General features: G+C 46.1%; 1 protein-coding gene across 1 annotated transcript in view; it reads left to right on the forward strand.

Annotated features, from left to right (window-relative positions):
- The window catches only part of LOC126198887 (zwei Ig domain protein zig-8-like), a 657,506-nt gene that overhangs the window by 527,152 nt on the left and 113,244 nt on the right, over positions 1–17,110 (forward strand). The window contains exon 4 of the mRNA XM_049935496.1: positions 13,433–13,608. Coding sequence (XP_049791453.1) covers positions 13,433–13,608 — 176 coding nt within the window. The remainder of the gene's footprint in view (positions 1–13,432; positions 13,609–17,110) is intronic.

The following is a 17,110-nucleotide window of genomic DNA, read 5'->3' on the forward strand; positions in this document are numbered from 1 at the left end:
TGTTTGTAGCCAGAAAATACCATATTTGTTCTGGCTTCCCATTCGTTCAAGCTTCATTCAGCGGTACCTTGGGTGAAGGTGTAGTATTCTAATATGGACGCGAGCTAGTTTATGCTCGCATTCCGTAGAAGCGAGACCTTGCTTAGGGAATATCGCAAGTTACAGGAGGACCGGCAATTACCCATTCAGAAAGACGTACCAAGTCTAGGACAAAACAGACTCCATGCAAGAAAAACACTGTTACGGCAAGCCGAACAGCTAGATGCCAGTAATATCGAGCTGGGACACAACTGTCAAATTACTGAAAATTCTGAAGCGCGTGAATGGTTCCGAAAGTATAGGTGTGATACTGCTTGCTCATAACTCGACAGAAAACTATGGGTCAAACTGAACACATCTCGCACTGGGCGTGGTCGATGCCAGACTCACTTTACAAGTGAGTTTTGTGATTGTGCGGCTCCGAACCAGAGAATGAAGCGTCTTGGGTATGGGTGCCCCTTCCATGCCCATCAGGGGAGTTGGATTGACCACATGAAAGCTTACGATATGCATGAGGAACTTAAATATTGACATTTACTGGGTTTTATATGTAGTTTCGTCATTCTGTGTTCATGTTATATACATAACTAATGTTACATAACTGTACCTTTACACCGCGTGTGAGCCACACGAACAAATAAATATTTATTTAAAAACGTCTCTTACTTTCCAGACAGCCCTTTATGAGGGTTGCCCTGAAAGTAATGCACCGCAATTTTTCTTCAGCAGCTCTCTATTGAACATAATGAGAATTACACACAGGAAAGAATGGTGATTTACTTACACACCCTATTTTTCTACATAATCTTCATCCCGACGTATGGCCTCTCTCCAGCGCGAAACAAGGTCGTGTATGCCAAGTCGGTACCAGCACTTGTCCTGGTGGCGGAGCCAGTGCTTCACTGTGTGAATCACCTCCTTATCGTCCTCAAAATGCCTTCCACTAATGGCATCCTTTAATGGCCTAAACAAGTGGAAGTCCGAGGGGTCTAGGACAGGTGTGACAGCCGTAGATGGTCTCACCAACCGCTGAAAATAGTGGAACTCCGACTAACCGCCTTGTGATGACCTCACCCAGCGTGCCTGGCGACTAACTGTACTTCTGTCGACAGCAGATGCTCCACAGACTTTGCACGAGCGTTTGTGAATATTCCCCCCAGTTTACCTCTCTGCAGTGAGAAATTCTATCATAGCATGTTCCTTGTAATGTAAATCACCTACAAACACCATTTTGAAACTGAAATGCAGAAGCAGGGACATGGCAGCAACAGTGCAATTTTATATAAAATTGAAATGCAAATTAATTAAATTGATCAATTGATCACCCCCATCTACTCTCACCCCGTCTACGATCACCCACCACACCCGGATGACATCATCTGTCTTTCTCAGCCTGCATGTGTGCCCCCGCAACTCCCCCTCCCATCCCTCTCCTCCTCCTCCCCCTACCTAACCCATTGACAGAAGTTTTGAATTTTGGCAGGAAATTAAAATTGGTGGTGCCCTTTCCAGGTCTTGAACCCTGGTCCTCCTGGTCGGAAGGCCCAAGTACATCCCCCTAACACGATTAAACCGCCAGGGGCACTTGGAATTGACGGGAAATCCAAAATGGTGCAGCCGTTTCCGAGACTCGAACCCTGATTTTACTGGATGGAAAGCCCAAGTACTCCCTCCCCCGCCCCCCCCCCCCCCCTTCCTGTCCAACACATGGAAAGTAGTGGAAGGTTGGGTTAGTGTCCTTTATTTATTTTGGTCGGGAAACTGAGGCAAAGATCTTCCGTAATTAAGTAAGTAATCAAAAAATCGGGCCTAATTACACAGCTATATGCATAGCGCTACATAAGGACGACATATCACAATACAACCTCAAAACTGACGTTGCCATATAACTGGTGTTATCCTACTGGCGAAAATTTAGCAATACCACTCAATACTAGCAACAGACACACTCAAACTCTACCCTACACCTACAAGCTGGAGGAAAAAAGGCAGGGGTGTAGGGTACTATGTTTATTGCTTTTGGCAGGAACAATGTGCAATGACAAAATGTTGATGTCTGGACAGGGAGGAGTTTAGAAAGTGCTTTACCTGTAATTATACAGTACCTATCGTGGTTTGATGTCAGAGTTCGCTACAGACGCCTGCTCAAAACCCACCTAAAGCCCAGGTAACCGATGCCAATACACAATACCACAACTGACGGTAAAAATACGTCACCGATTTAATTGCACTTCGAAACATTTGTGAAAACAGCGAACAGGTCATGATGTAGCCCATATTCTGGGGAAAATAGTCGTCCTCAGAGACTGCAAAGGGGGCAGTAGTTGAACGTGCATTTTCCTCGTCAGGAGTCCACAAACTGTGCGAAAATCGAGGCCCTCTTCCTCCCTTCCACCACCCCCCTCACTCCGTCCACCTGCGGGGGGACACAGGCTTCATGAAACGGCCAGATGTTCCACCGAGCGTTTCACGTCCCTGCTACCACCCCTCACCACGGTGTTGAGATTCAGTCTCTGAAGTTCTGCTGTGGTGGCACGTCAAGTGTGTGGTTTGGCACTGTCACGCTGCAGGAAAACATTTCCATTTTCCTTCCGGACTCCTGTTAGCCGTCATTTCAGAGTTCACAGCATTGTAATGTAACACTCTGGATCTACTGTTGTTACACGATCAAGGATATCAACGTGGATATCTCTATCTGCGTCCCAGAACACTGTATCAATGATTTTTCCAGCTGAGGGCTGCATCCTGAATTTCTTTTTCTGGGGCGAGTCTTTGTGTCGATAATGCATAGTCTGACGTTTCATCTCCGGGTAGTAGTGGTGTACCCATGTTTTGTCTCCTGCCACAATAAAATGGAGATAGGCGTCACCTTCATTCTTGTAATGCGAGAGGAGTTCCTGGCAAACTTCAAGTCTGTGCGCTTTCACTTCAGGAGTCAGCATCCGGGACACCCATTGTGCACAGATCTTCCGATAGTCAAGCAAAGCAATAATGTGACCCACACATTCTTCTGAAATGCCGATTGTGCTTGCTGTTTCTCTCTGAGTGACACGACAATAGTACTGAAACAATCTGTCGACACTCAGTGTATGCTGTCACAGGACTCTTTGTTTGTCACGCAGGGCAGATGTTAACGCCGCAACATCTTTAAACTGACTCGCCCAATGACGCACAGTACTCACATGAACACAGTCACCATAAACTGCTTTCATTCTCTGAAGAATCTCCTTTGGGGTGATACCTTCTGCTGTCAAGAATTCAATCGCATTGTCCGACCGTCTGTACAGGATTCCATACTTTACACTGTAACAATACAACCGTTCAATGGTAAGGCTTCCCGCCAAGAGGAGCTGCAGAGAAGATGCTAGATAACAAGCCAGTACCTGCCGCATACTAATGCTGCCAACTGTTAAAGAGTTGCAAAGGTGGAGGCATTACTTTTCAGTCAACTCTCGTATAATCAAGCATCTACACTCCTGGAAATTGAAATAAGAACACCGTGAATTCATTGTCCCAGGAAGGGGAAACTTTATTGACACATTCCTGGGGTCAGATACATCACATGATCACACTGACAGAACCACAAGCACATAGACACAGGCAACAGAGCATGCACAATGTCGGCACTAGTACAGTGTATATCCACCTTTCGCAGCAATGCAGGCTGCTATTCTCCCATGGAGACGATCGTAGAGATGCTGGATGTAGTCCTGTGGAACGGCTCGCCATGCCATTTCCACCTGGCGCCTCAGTTGGACCAGCGTTCGTGCTGAACGTGCAGACCGCGTGAGACGACGCTTCATCCAGTCCCAAACATGCTCAATGGGGGACAGATCCGGAGATCTTGCTGGCCAGGGTAGTTGACTTACACCTTCTAGAGCACGTTGGGTGGCACGGGATACATGCGGACGTGCGTTGTCCTGTTGGAACAGCAAGTTCCCTTGCCGGTCTAGGAATGTTAGAACGATGGGTTCGATGACGGTTTGGATGTACCGTGCACTATTCAGTGTCCCCTCGACGATCACCAGTGGTGTACGGCCAGTGTAGGAGATCGCTCCCCACACCATGATGCCGGGTGTTGGCCCTGTGTGCCTCGGTCGTATGCAGTCCTGATTGTGGCGCTCACCTGCACGGCGCCAAACACGCATACGACCATCATTGGCACCAAGGCAGAAGCGACTCTCATTGCTGAAGACGACACGTCTCCATTCGTCCCTCCATTCACGCCTGTCGCGACACCACTGGAGGCGGGCTGCACGATGTTGGGGCGTGAGCGGAAGACGGCCTAACGGTGTGCGGGACCGTAGCCCAGCTTCATGGAGACGGTTGCGAATGGTCCTCGCCGATACCCCAGGAGCAACAGTGTCCCTAATTTGCTGGGAAGTGGCGGTGCGGTCCCCTACGGCACTGCGTAGGATCCTACGGTCTTGGCGTGCATCCGTGCGTCGCTGCGGTCCGGTCGCAGGTCGACGGGCACGTGCACCTTCCGCCGACCACTGGCGACAACATCGATGTACTGTGGAGACCTCACGCCCCACGTGTTGAGCAATTCGGCGGTACGTCCACCCGGCCTCCCGCATGCCCACTATACGCCCTCGCTCAAAGTCCGTCAACTGCACATACGGTTCACGTCCACGCTGTCGCGGCATGCGACCAGTGTTAAAGACTGCGATGGAGCTCCGTATGCCACGGCAAACTGGCTGACACTGACGGCGGCGGTGCACAAATGCTGCGCAGCTAGCGCCATTCGACGGCCAACACCGCGGTTCCTGGTGTGTCCGCTGTGCCGTGCGTGTGATCATTGCTTGTACAGCCCTCTCGCAGTGTCCGGAGCAAGTATGGTGGGTCTGACACACCGGTGTCAATGTGTTCTTTTTTCCATTTCCAGGAGTGTATAAAAAAAAATAAAAACAATTGCGACGATGCTAAATGCCTCTTTCTACGAAAATATGCGCAGTCCATTTAATTTTAGTTTTATGAGCAAATTCGGTGTAGCTTTTACTGTCAACTGCATGATACAATCCGTGTCTCATTATTTTGCGATATTCAGCGAACTGTACCGCTGTCGATTACAAATGATCAGAAAGAGACACGTACTGTTCCTACATGGAATATGGAATGTAGCGGTCTACGTCTGGTCAGCTGCTGGGAGCATTGGTCAAAGACAATGCGAGAAGATCTTTCGATCTCTGCCTTTATCCTAAGTGTAGTGGACTGACAAGGCAGCCAGTCCACAGTGACGGGTAGCCGAGAGGGCACACGTACACACACGCCGACTGGCGCGAAGTCTGGAACAGGATTCGTAATGAATGTGATAAAGAAAAGAACGTAGCTACTATAACACTTAACTTTTATATCGTCCTTTGGTATACAGCATTCTTGTTTATACAAGTGAGACTATCTTGAGATACATGCAATGGTACAAATGGCGCCTTGCTAGGTCGTAGCCATTAACTTAGCTGAAGGCTATCCTAACTGTCTCTCGGCAATTGAGAGAAAGGCTTCGTACGTGTAGTCGCTAGCAATGTCGTCCGTACAACTGGGGCGAGTGCTAGTACGTCTCTCGAGACCTGCCTTGTGGTGGCGCTCGGTCTGCGATCCTGACAGTGGCGACACGCGGGTCCGACATGTACTAATGGACCGCGGCCGATTTAAGCTACCACCTAGCAAGTGTGGTGTCTGGCGGTGACACCACACTACGAATGCGAGAATGCCCTGTGACTCCCATCCACATAGAGAAAGATCGTAACTTCTGTACTGTGATCGAAGCGCTAGAGATATGTAGGTCGCTGCCTGGTATACTTTGGTGTATATGTTCGATAATTAACAATGAATGAACATACTGCACAGTCATCTACTTACGTTCGCTATGGTACTCGCAAAGTAGTGGAGGATCTGTTTAGTGATGATACAGAAATTGGTAAGCATGCTGCCGCATCATTGGTCGGCGTTGAAATTACGATTAAATTGTTAAAATTTATCGCACTGTCATCTATGATGCTTATTATTGCTATATATCGACGCTGTCTTTTCCATCCCAACATTCCACTGGTACGCTGTTGATTACCACATAATGACTGACTGACATCGCTTGTTTGAGATTGAGAATGAGTCTTGGTAGAGGAGCCAACACCTTCTGGGGATGGTTAACAGTGAAACAGTGATTGCTTGCATGGCAGAAATATGAGGAATCAATCAAACGAAACTGCGCCGTCAGCTGTCACTTTGAATGATGAGTTTGATTGTATAGGTCGTTAATCACCTTCAGACAGCAGTTTGGAAACGCTCCTCAATGCGCCAAACTCTTCCAGTTGACTTACGTTGTGACGAGCCAATGGACCAAAACGTGCTCATGTCAGTTTAGTATCGCACACAGACATCGAAGTTGTGGCGAAGAAAAAAAAGCATAACAGTGGGCAAAGCGTGTCACAGCACAAAAAGTTGGGTGTCAAATAACGAAACAGGGACCCTCAACTGTGACTGATAACCTGTGGAGTAGGTTCTCGTACAGTACAGGCCATGAAACTTTACACAGGCCTGTGCAAGCGACGTAGCTCACTGGCCACCTGCTCCAGTGGATAAATACCTGCATATTTAATAGGATCGCTGCATATCCTCGATGCCAACATGCAGACGATATTATTTTTCTATATCACCTGTGGTGGGTATTACAGCACATCGCCCCGTATCAATTTATCTTTCTCATCCCGACCGTCCACAGTTGACTGCCGCACAATTATTGACTGTCACCTCTCTGTTGAGATGGAGGGAGCCTTTGCAAAATGCTGGAATCCTGCTACTTGTGGCGTGGAACATGGGATTAAATGTAGAGGATATCGCCATAATATAGTTGTTGGGAAGTGTACCTCCATGCTACAGACTAGCCTCATTTCCATATGCTGCGATGCCCTAAATATGTTTCTATTTTTTTTTTCACCAGTAAGTTAACAGTACCTCTTTTAACTTGTGCTATCTCACATAGGTTGTGAACAGCACCTACTGGCGATGGTCAACACCGGAACAGTAATCATGTACATGACTGCAAAATGAATGAACAGTGCTTTACGAAATGGATACCGAGACATCTGCTGCCATGTCAATGGGATGATGAGATTAACTGTACAGGTAACCACCTTCGAATAGCTTTTGGAGTCGCTCTACAGTAACGCAAACTCTTCCAGTTTCCGTACGTTGCTATATCTTCCACATTTTTGTCAGTGAGACACATCACCTCGGAGTTTTATTTCTACCAGCCTGTGTTGTGGTAGCTGTATAGTTTATGCTAAGCAATGTTCAGTTGTCTGTGAGAGCCACAGGATCGAAACGTGTTAATGATGGTTTAGCAGCACCTGGGACAGATCTCTAAGTCATGGTAGAAAAAACAAAGTGTATGGTGGTGTACATTGATTGGGCGTGTTACAAACGAAAAACGACCATGTATTAAACTGCTTATGAAGGAACAATACAGGAACCACGTCGTGTGATTGATAGTCTGTTGGATATGGTCATCCTATAGTACAGGCGGTGAAACTTTACACCGGTCTGTGAAAGTGACTTCGGTCACGAGATACATGCACCAATGAACCAGTACCTGTATATTTAATAAGACCAGCACGTATGTTTGGGTGATAGGCGTGAATGGACCCTGAGAGACACAGATCGGATTTGAACTGCAGTACCTGTATGTAATTTGGAGATGTGTCGCAATACAGTAGCAAAATCTTCGTCCTTTCTCCATGCCATGTATGATGTGTAGTCTTCCTAATTTTCCCAACAAGGAACACCCCCATAACTGCTCGTACTATCTCTTCTACTACCTCGTGTAGCAGGGGAAAGCTTCGTTTGGCCCTGGCCTTCCTCACTGTACATGGCTGGCGGAGCTATGACACCATGTTCTCATTTCCAACAAGTGGTCAAAACGCGCTCATGTCGCATTAACTTAGCTCGTCCTGTTTCCCCACAGAATGCAGAAGGTCTTAAATATAGCACTCTCTGACTTAGGTACAGGTTAGACTTAAATAATGACGATGGCATAGACTAAGCAGCAGGGAGTGTAAGGCAGAGTCTCATGAGCAGTTACAAGATGCAGAGGGACTGTCTAAAAGGAGCGCTGGAGTTCTTGGTGTATGGGACCCTTAGCAGATAGGTTCGAAAGAAGGTGATTCGTGACGAGATACGAGAGTGGCATAAATATGGTTCAAAAGAGGCTGTAATCGTTAAAATACATCTCTAAAGGATCCAAAGCGCATATGTGGTTGAATGGATAGACTAGATTCCAAATTGCGGACAGCAACCCGTGTGTGCCTGTAGACCCAAGACCGCATTTTACGCATCGTGATGGTAAGAAATGCGCTATGATTGTGTTTTTAATAGCGCAGTCCTTACGTGAAATGTGTGTTGTGGGCTGTAGAATCCTTCTGCGGTCAGCTTCAGATGCCATTTCTCAATAGTGTACCTGGAAAAGAACATCGTGTTCCTTCCATGGATTCCCAGTTGTCCTACTTGGTGAGTGTAATCCGACTGCTGAAAAAACATTGCTCGCTATGCAAAGTGACTCTCATGATCAATTTAATTAATCAGAACATCAAATTGAAATGAATGACGTGCAGCTTGGTTGGTGCAGGAGATGGTTAGGAGGCCATGGAATGATTCTTGACAAGCGTTTCTTTTTCTTTCGTTGCAGCGATATCTGTTAAAAAATATCGATCTCCCGCCTACATAGTACAAAACAGGCAGGCTCTCACGATTTGCTTCGTAAATGCTAGTATGATATAGCATCGTATTGGTAAGAGGGGACGTGTCATGATGTACAAAACAGCTATGTTCTCTTGATTTATAGATTCTTGTTGTTGAATGTAAAATGATTGTGTTTCTTCAGACATGTGACCCAACGACATGAAAGATTGTGGTCTCTAATGTTATATCAAGTGCACGAAAGTTTATTTAGAGCTACTGAATGCATAAGACGCTCTCAGGTCGTGTAACGTGTTCAACAAGCTGGAAGAAATTGCTTAATATAGACTGTTATTTTTTGTCTTTGGAGTTTAAATTATCGCTTTTTCCTTACTCTGATGACGGTTTCGAAATAACGAGGACACTCTGCTGTAGTTGGTAGTTTTCGCAGGAAAAAAGTCGGAGATTTATCCTGATTTTACACAGGATGAACATGTCTCTGCTTATCATCTGTAATCGGCGGCGGTACACTTTGCTGGATGTCTCAAAATAATGAGACATAGATATATCATGCACTTCACCATAAACGCTATACCTATTTGGCTCATAAAGCTAAAGGTAAATGGGCTAAGCTTATTTTCGTGGAAATAGAACATTTATCATCGTCGAAATTGTGTTTAGCGTTTTTTAACAGATACTTGATTATAGATGCGTTGACATCAAATACATTCGTGCTCCATGGCTGAACGGCTTTCTGCTGCAGGCGAGAGGGATGGGGGCGCGTCTGATGTGGTGGTTGCCGGACACAGATGCTCGCTATCCCAGGGGTGATGTGTGGGGACTCTGTTGTTATATTTTAGAGGAACAAGCTGCACTTGAGGCGGGCGTCCTTTGATTTCTTATCGATTAGTTGACTATACACGCTATTTGTGTTGGTACAGAAGCGTCACATTCAGGCGGCGACCAGATGGTGGAAAGCCAAGTGCGGGCAGTGGCCTTAGAGGGATGGTAGCGGTGGCGCGAGATGCTCAAGAAGCCTGTGCCCGCCCCCCCCCCCCATAGGTAGAGGATGGGAGGGGGGTGGGTGGAGGAAGGAAGGGGGCCTTCATTTTCGTACAGCTGTTGGACGTCTATCAAGGAGAATTCACGTTCAACTACCGCCCCCTTTGCAGACGACGATTTTCCCTAGAACATGTGCTGGGTAATGACCCGTACCTTAAAAGTGTTGTTTCTTTTCATAAAAATTTCAAATTGTAATTAAATCTGTGAAGTATTTTTTCCATAAGTTGTGCTATTGTGTAATGGCATCTGTTACCTGGGCTGTAGGTGGGTTTTAAAAAAATGCTTCAAATGGCTCTGAGCACTATGGGACTTAACATCTGAGATCATCAGTCCCCTGGACTTAGAACTACTGAAACATAACTAACGTAAGGGCATCACACATATCCATGCCCGAGGCAGGATTCGAACCTGCGACCTTAGCAGCAGCGTGGTTCCAGACTGAAGCACCTTGAACCGCTCGGTCACAACAGCTGGCGTGGGTTTTGAGCAGGCGTCTGTCTGTAGCGACCTGTGTCGTTAAACAATTATAGATACTGTATGCACTTTTAAAACTCCTCTCTGTCCAACACCTGCATCCTATCGGATTAACATTGTTCCTCCAAAAAGTACCTTAAGCCCCTGCCTTTCTCCCACCGGCTTCTAGGTGTAGGGTAGAGATTGTGTCTGTCGCTAGTTTTGAGTGGTACTGCGAAATTTTCCCCAGCAGGATAACATGAATTACATGGCATCGTCAGTTTTTGTTCAGTATTGCGACTTTATGTCGTCTTTGGGTAGCGCTATGCATATAGTTGTGCAATTTGGCTTGATTTTTGTGATTAATTATGTAATTAGGGCCTATCTTTACTTCAGTTTCCCGATCAAAATAAATAATGTACAATAACTTAACTTTCCTCTCCAGCATCTTGACAATTTCCTTGTTTTGTGTGCGGGGGAGTGGAGGGGGGAGAGAGAGCACTTGGGCTTTCCATCCAGTACAATCAGAGTTCGAGATCCAGAATGGGCACCACCATTTTTGACTTCCCACCAATTCCAAGCGCCTGTGGTGGTTTGATTGTGTTAGGGGGTGCACTAGGACTTTCCATCAAGGAAAACCAGGGTTTGAGTTCTGGAAATGCCACCGCCCATTTTAATTTCCCACCAATTCCTAGGTGGGTTGAGACATCAGCACAGCTCTGAGACAAAGAAATTCTCACCAAATTTCGAAATTCCAACCAACATTCGAAGTTACAGCCAAATTCAAAATTTCTGCCATTAGGGTAGTAGGGTAGGTAGGGGGCGGGGAAGAGGTAAGGGAGGGGAGGTGAAGTGGAAGGGACTGGGGCATACAGGCAGGCTGAGAAAAACATGTGATATTACCTGTATGGGGCGGGAGGCGTTGTTGTGGCAGGGGTGGACGGGGGTGGAGTGAGTAATTGATCAGTTTAATTAATTTGCTTATCAGTTTGATGTCAAAATTGTACCAAATCCGCGATCTCCCCACTACTTCATGCTCCGACGCTATCTGTCGGAAGCAGCTAAACTTGGCGCATTCACTCAGGAGGCTACAATTAAAATATATGTAATGTTTCGCATTTGTAGCATTGTTTTTGGAGGAGGAAAGAATGTGATGCTTTACTTCTTGGGCAACCCTCATACATGATACGTAATCTGAAGTTACAATAATACTAAACGAGTCCCAGTGATATAAAGAGGGGGAAGAGGACTTGGTTAGAGGGATGGGAGGAAACTGATGTAAAATCCGAAACGACGGAGAGGAACAGAGAGTGAGGATAGGATGAAATGGAGAGGGAGTGGGGTGGAGAAACTGGACATAGAAAGGGGAGAGGAGGCGCTGTACAGTGCTACATATAGTGAGAGGGAGGGTTCATGAGGAGATGAAGAGAAAGAGAGGTTGGGGGGGGGGGGCGGAGAGTGAGAAGAGGTGAGAGGGGAGCGAGGAGGTGATGGACAGAGAGAGGGGTAGGAGGAGGAGACAGAAAAAGAAAGGGGGGAAAGGATAGGGAGAGAGACAGGGGGAGAAGGGGATTAGAACGCGTATCCTAATCCCATACGTATCACTAATGTGTGCTCTTTCCTTTCTTTTCTATTTAACGAGTCCAGGCCAGAGCACTGTGTCGCCGAGCACAGTTAGTAACAAGTATAATACACTGCTGGCCACCGTAAATGCAACACCAAGAAAGACAAGAGGTAGCACAACTAAATTTATTTTGTAGATAACATGTTGACCAAGTATCAAGTGATTACGTTTACAGACGTCTGTGACATGTGGTTCCTGCCAGAATCAGTAGCCAGAGTAGCCGCCATTGTTGGAGATCACCGCTGCCACACGTCTCGGCATTGAGTCAAAGAGACGTTGGATGTGTTCCTGGGGTACAGCAGCCCAAGCAGCTTCCACACGTTGCCAAAGATCATCTGGTGTGGCAGCTGGGGATGTAATCTGGGTCACTCGTTGAGCAACCATGGACCACATGTTTTCTATCGGCGGAAGATCCGGAGAGCGAGCCGGCCAAGGAAGCAATTCAATCTGGTTATTGACGAAGAACCTTTGGAAAATGCGTGCCACGTGTGGTCGCGCATTATCCTGTTGAAATATGGCTATGGCCGAGCCCTGAAGGTAAGGAAGGACAACTGGCTCCAGCACCTCGGATATGTAGCGCCGGCTATTTAAAGTACCGGCAATGCGTACCAGAGTCGTGCGAGAGTAATATCCAATACCGCCCCATACCATAATACCCGGTGCAAGACCAGTGTGGCGGTGCATAATGCAGCTGTCCAGCATCCTCTCTCCACGGTGTCTCCACACTCGAATCCGACCATCGTGGTGCTGCAGTCAGAAGCGTGCTTCGTCAGTAAAGACAACGCCATTCCATTCTGCCGTCCACATCCGTCTGTCATCACACCATTGGCGACGGAGACGTCTGTGGTTCTGCGTCAATGGTAGACGAAGCAATGGACGTCTTGCGGACAGACCACTCTGCTGTAAACGGCGTCGAATGGTACGCGCAGACACTGGATGATGCGTTACAGACGCAATGTGCTGTGCTATGGTTCGGGATGTCACTGAGCGATCCGTCACTGCAATGCGCACAATTTGCCTATCAGCACGTGCAGTGGTGCACCGAGGTGAATGCGATCGACCACGTCGGTCCGTCGTACCCTCCTACATCCAACGGTCACATATCCGCATTACAGTTGTTTGGTTTCGTCCAACACGACTAGCGATTTCTCTGTATGATAATCCACAATCTCGGTAAGCCACTATCCTTCCTCTGTCGAACTCGGATACTTGATCAAAAGATGTTCGCTGTTGTCTACGAGGCATAACTGATCGTCGTGTGAAATAACCACAAGGTAAACACACGTGCCGAACGTACACTCGTCGAAATCGCCAAGCCTTAAATGGCGCTATGAGGTGGCGCCACAGGCGCGCGTGATGTGCGTCTGCGCTGAAATTCTAATCAGTTGCATATCTCATCGCTGCAAACTCATGGTGTAAATTTCACTTGATTCGGATGCTTCCTTCAGGGTGTTGCATTTACGGTGGCCAGCAGTGTATGTAATGTGGCAGAAAGTTTCTGTAGTGAGTCTGTGAGAGAGATGCGCTGAGAGAAGTGGCCTGCGGTGCAGTGAAGACCGGCTGTTGGGCCTCGTGTTGCAGGTGGGTGGGAGCCGCCGGTGCGGCACCACGGCTCGCGCCACCACCACGAGCACCACTGGGGGCCGCGCTTCGAGCTGGAGGACGGCGGCGCCGCGCTGGGCCCGCGCGCCGTGGCCGTGCCGCTGGGCGGGACCGCGCTGCTCGACTGCCGCGTCGCCATGCTGCGCGACAAGACGGTGGGTCGCGCGATCAGCGCTAGCAGCAGCTGCCGCGGGCACAGGGCTGCGTGTGGCCACCCTATCTCCCTCTCTCCAGTTCGTCACATACAGTGACCTATGATCGTCTTAAGATACGAGTCTATGGTGATGCCTGGAAAGCGGCGTGACCTTGACTTTACTTCACTTATCTGTAGTAAGTTACACTGCAGGGAATACTGAAACCAGCCACAGATTTGTTCAGAAATGATTGTATTGTACCGTTGCTAGTTTCGGGGCTGAGCACATCGTCAGATTGTAGTGTTAGTTACTTGGAAAGTTGTACATTTGTGTCTTAAAATACACTGAAGTGTCAAAGAAGCTTGTAGAGGCATGGGTATTCAAATACAGAGATATGTAAACAGGCAGAACACAGAGCTACGGTCCGCAGAGTCTATATCAGAATGGCTCTGAGCACTATGGGACTTAACTTCTAAGGTCATCCATCAGTCCGCCAGAACCTGATGCAGTTCTTACATCGGTTACTGCTGCTACAATGGTAGGTTAACAAGATTTAAGCGAGATTAAACGTGGTGTTATAGTCGGCGCATGGACGATGTGACACAGCATCACCGAGGCAGCGAAGAATTACGGATTTTCCCGTGCGACCATTTCACGAGTACACCTCGAATATCAGGAATCCGTTAAAACAGTGTACCGTGAATATCAGTAATCCGGTAAAACATTACATCTCCGATATCGCTGCAGCCGGAAAAAGATTCTGCAAGAACGGGACGAACGATGACTGAAGAGAAACGTTCAACGCGACTGAAGAGCAACCCCAGATTGTGCAGATTTCAGTTTTGATCGATCAACAAATGTCAGCATGCGAACCATTTAACGAAACGTCATCGATTCCGGCTTTGGGAACCAAAGGCCCATTCTTGCACTCTCGATGGCTGCACGACACAAATCTTATTGGCTCGTCTGGACCCGTCAACATCGACAATGGACTGTTGATGTCTGGAAGCATGTTGTCTGGTTGGACGAGTCTCGTTTCAAATTGTATCGAACGGATCGACGTTTAGGGGTATGGAGATAATCTCATGAATCCATGGACACTGCATGTCAGCAGAGGACTGTAATGGTGTGGGTATCCATTCATGTCCATTGTGCTTTCCGACAGATTTGAGCAATTCCAGTAGGACAATTCTGACACCCCAAACGTCCAGAATTGCTACAGAGTGGCTCCAGGAACACACTTCTGGGTTTAAACATTTCCGCTGGCCACCACACTTCCCAAACATGAACATTACTGAGCATATCTGGGATGCCTTGCAATATGCTGATCAGAAGGGACTTTCACGCCCTGGTATTATTATGGTTTTAGGAACAAGCCTGCAGGAGTCATGGTGTGAGTTCCCTCCAACGCTACTTCAGACATTAGCCGAGTCCATGCCACGTCGTGTTGCGGCACTTCAGCGTGCTCACTTGAGTGTGTAACGAAGTTTTTGAGATTACATAGTTTAATAAAGGTTTAACAGTTCTCCCATAGAATGTAACGAAGTTTTGGTGATTATGCAAACAATATTATTTGTTTTCTCTTGTTTGTATTATTTCGAAAAAAAGAAAAACAGAAGGAAAGACATAATGAACTCACATTGTTCGAACAAATATCTATTACTAGTGGCAAAAGAGGAATAATGCACCACAAAAATAAGAGTAAACATGGTGAAAAGTGTGAAAGATAAAGTTAGCAATATAAAAATGTGCTTACGTGACGGAAATCAAGTGCTGGTGCGACCAAGGGACCATATGAGGGGAAACGCAGATGCCAAAAAGCTATCGCACTGAAGATTCCTTACAGTAAAAGAAGGCGAAAAGCATCTGTGAGAAATAGGTTACAGCTGCAGCAATAAAACGATTTTTTATTTATAAAACAAATATTTCGGAGCTTGCTACGGAGGATGGCCACGCAAACAAACTTGTCTGAAAATTGTACTTACCTCTCGAAAAACATCTTTTAGATGTTATAAGAAAGTGGTTTAAACTTTTAGTCCTACCCAAGCTGATCCATGAACTAAACAAAATACAAGATGGGGGATACATTTATTTACATGGCCTGCTGATTTAATGCGCCAAAGAAAATAATGTGTGTACAGATATGACATACTTCGGTGATACTGCCAATTTGCTTCTTCGAAGTGCAGATAGTTCTGAATCTACACATTTAATTATTAGTCTAATGGCCAATGAAAAATATTTTCTGTTCCAATTAATTAATATTTCTATCACTTGAAAATTATAGAGTTGTATGAAATTTTGGAGGTGCATTTTACTTCTTGATTCTAGTTGTTCTTGTGTTGTACACATATTATGTTCTTTGGCATTTGAATTTAGCAGCCAGCGTAAACAAATGTATCTGCTGACTTGTAATTAGTTTAGCTCATGGATCGGCATGGATCGTAAAAGAGAATGAAACTTCTCTCTTACAATTCGTAAAGGAGAGCTATTCATGAAGTATGTGTAACGTATAGAGCTTATATACGATGTAAAACGGTTTGTAAATAACATAATTACAAGCTTTGCTGTGATTTGTGAAACAAATGTAAAGCCACTAATAAAACATGCAATCACGAAAACTTCGTCATATTTTAGTGCCCAAATATAATACATCCAAACAAATAAAGGCTACCGTCTTACGATGGGCCCGACTACGAAACTACCATAAAATCATTTCTCAGACTCTTATGGCTGGTTGCAGTATTTCCCGGAGTAGTGTAATTTACAAAAATGGCTGCAGAATTGTCTAAAAATGTATTTCAAAACTTATAACTTTTGACTTGAACTAAATAAACAGTAAAAACTCTTTGAACACCAGTTTTTCGTAACCTGCACACTCTTAACATCATTAATAGTGGTTGTTGCTGCATTAAAATGAATTAGGTGATCCTACTTCGTCCGAATCGTTTACTGGACACACTACAATGTTGTTGCGAAACAATGTTACGAGCCTCACTTCTTATTTCCTTCTATCGTTCTCATGGATGTTATTTTCAGCGCATAACACCAGGCAAGGACCAATACTGATTCACGTTCGGGACATTACACACGTAAAACTGTTTACTAGTTGCTACATACGGTCGCCAAACCTGAAGGGACGAATTTTGGAACATAAACTTGTTCATTCATCTAAGAACAGTTCCTGAACTCATTGTTTCATGCGTGTCACTAATGTTGCTATTGAACGATGTACGTCTGTTAATTTTGACTGTTGGTGTCTTGGATCAGCACACATCTCGAACACCTACCGAACTAATATCATCTGGCTCTTCTACACACTGGTTGGTGGATTGCCTTGATTGATGAAGTGCTGACTATAACGTGGTGCTAAGGCACTCCTCCATATTCTTCACCTCTCTAATAACTGGGGTAGACCGAAATACTATAATGGCTACTCTTGATCAACATACTTGAACAATATGGTGCAACATTTGCAAGGCCCAATAATGTCGAAATAAGTCTTGCATCCACGGTCGTTATC

This window comes from Schistocerca nitens, chromosome 8, assembly GCF_023898315.1.
Source record: "Schistocerca nitens isolate TAMUIC-IGC-003100 chromosome 8, iqSchNite1.1, whole genome shotgun sequence".
In the NCBI taxonomy this organism is placed as follows: Eukaryota; Metazoa; Arthropoda; class Insecta; order Orthoptera; family Acrididae; genus Schistocerca; species Schistocerca nitens.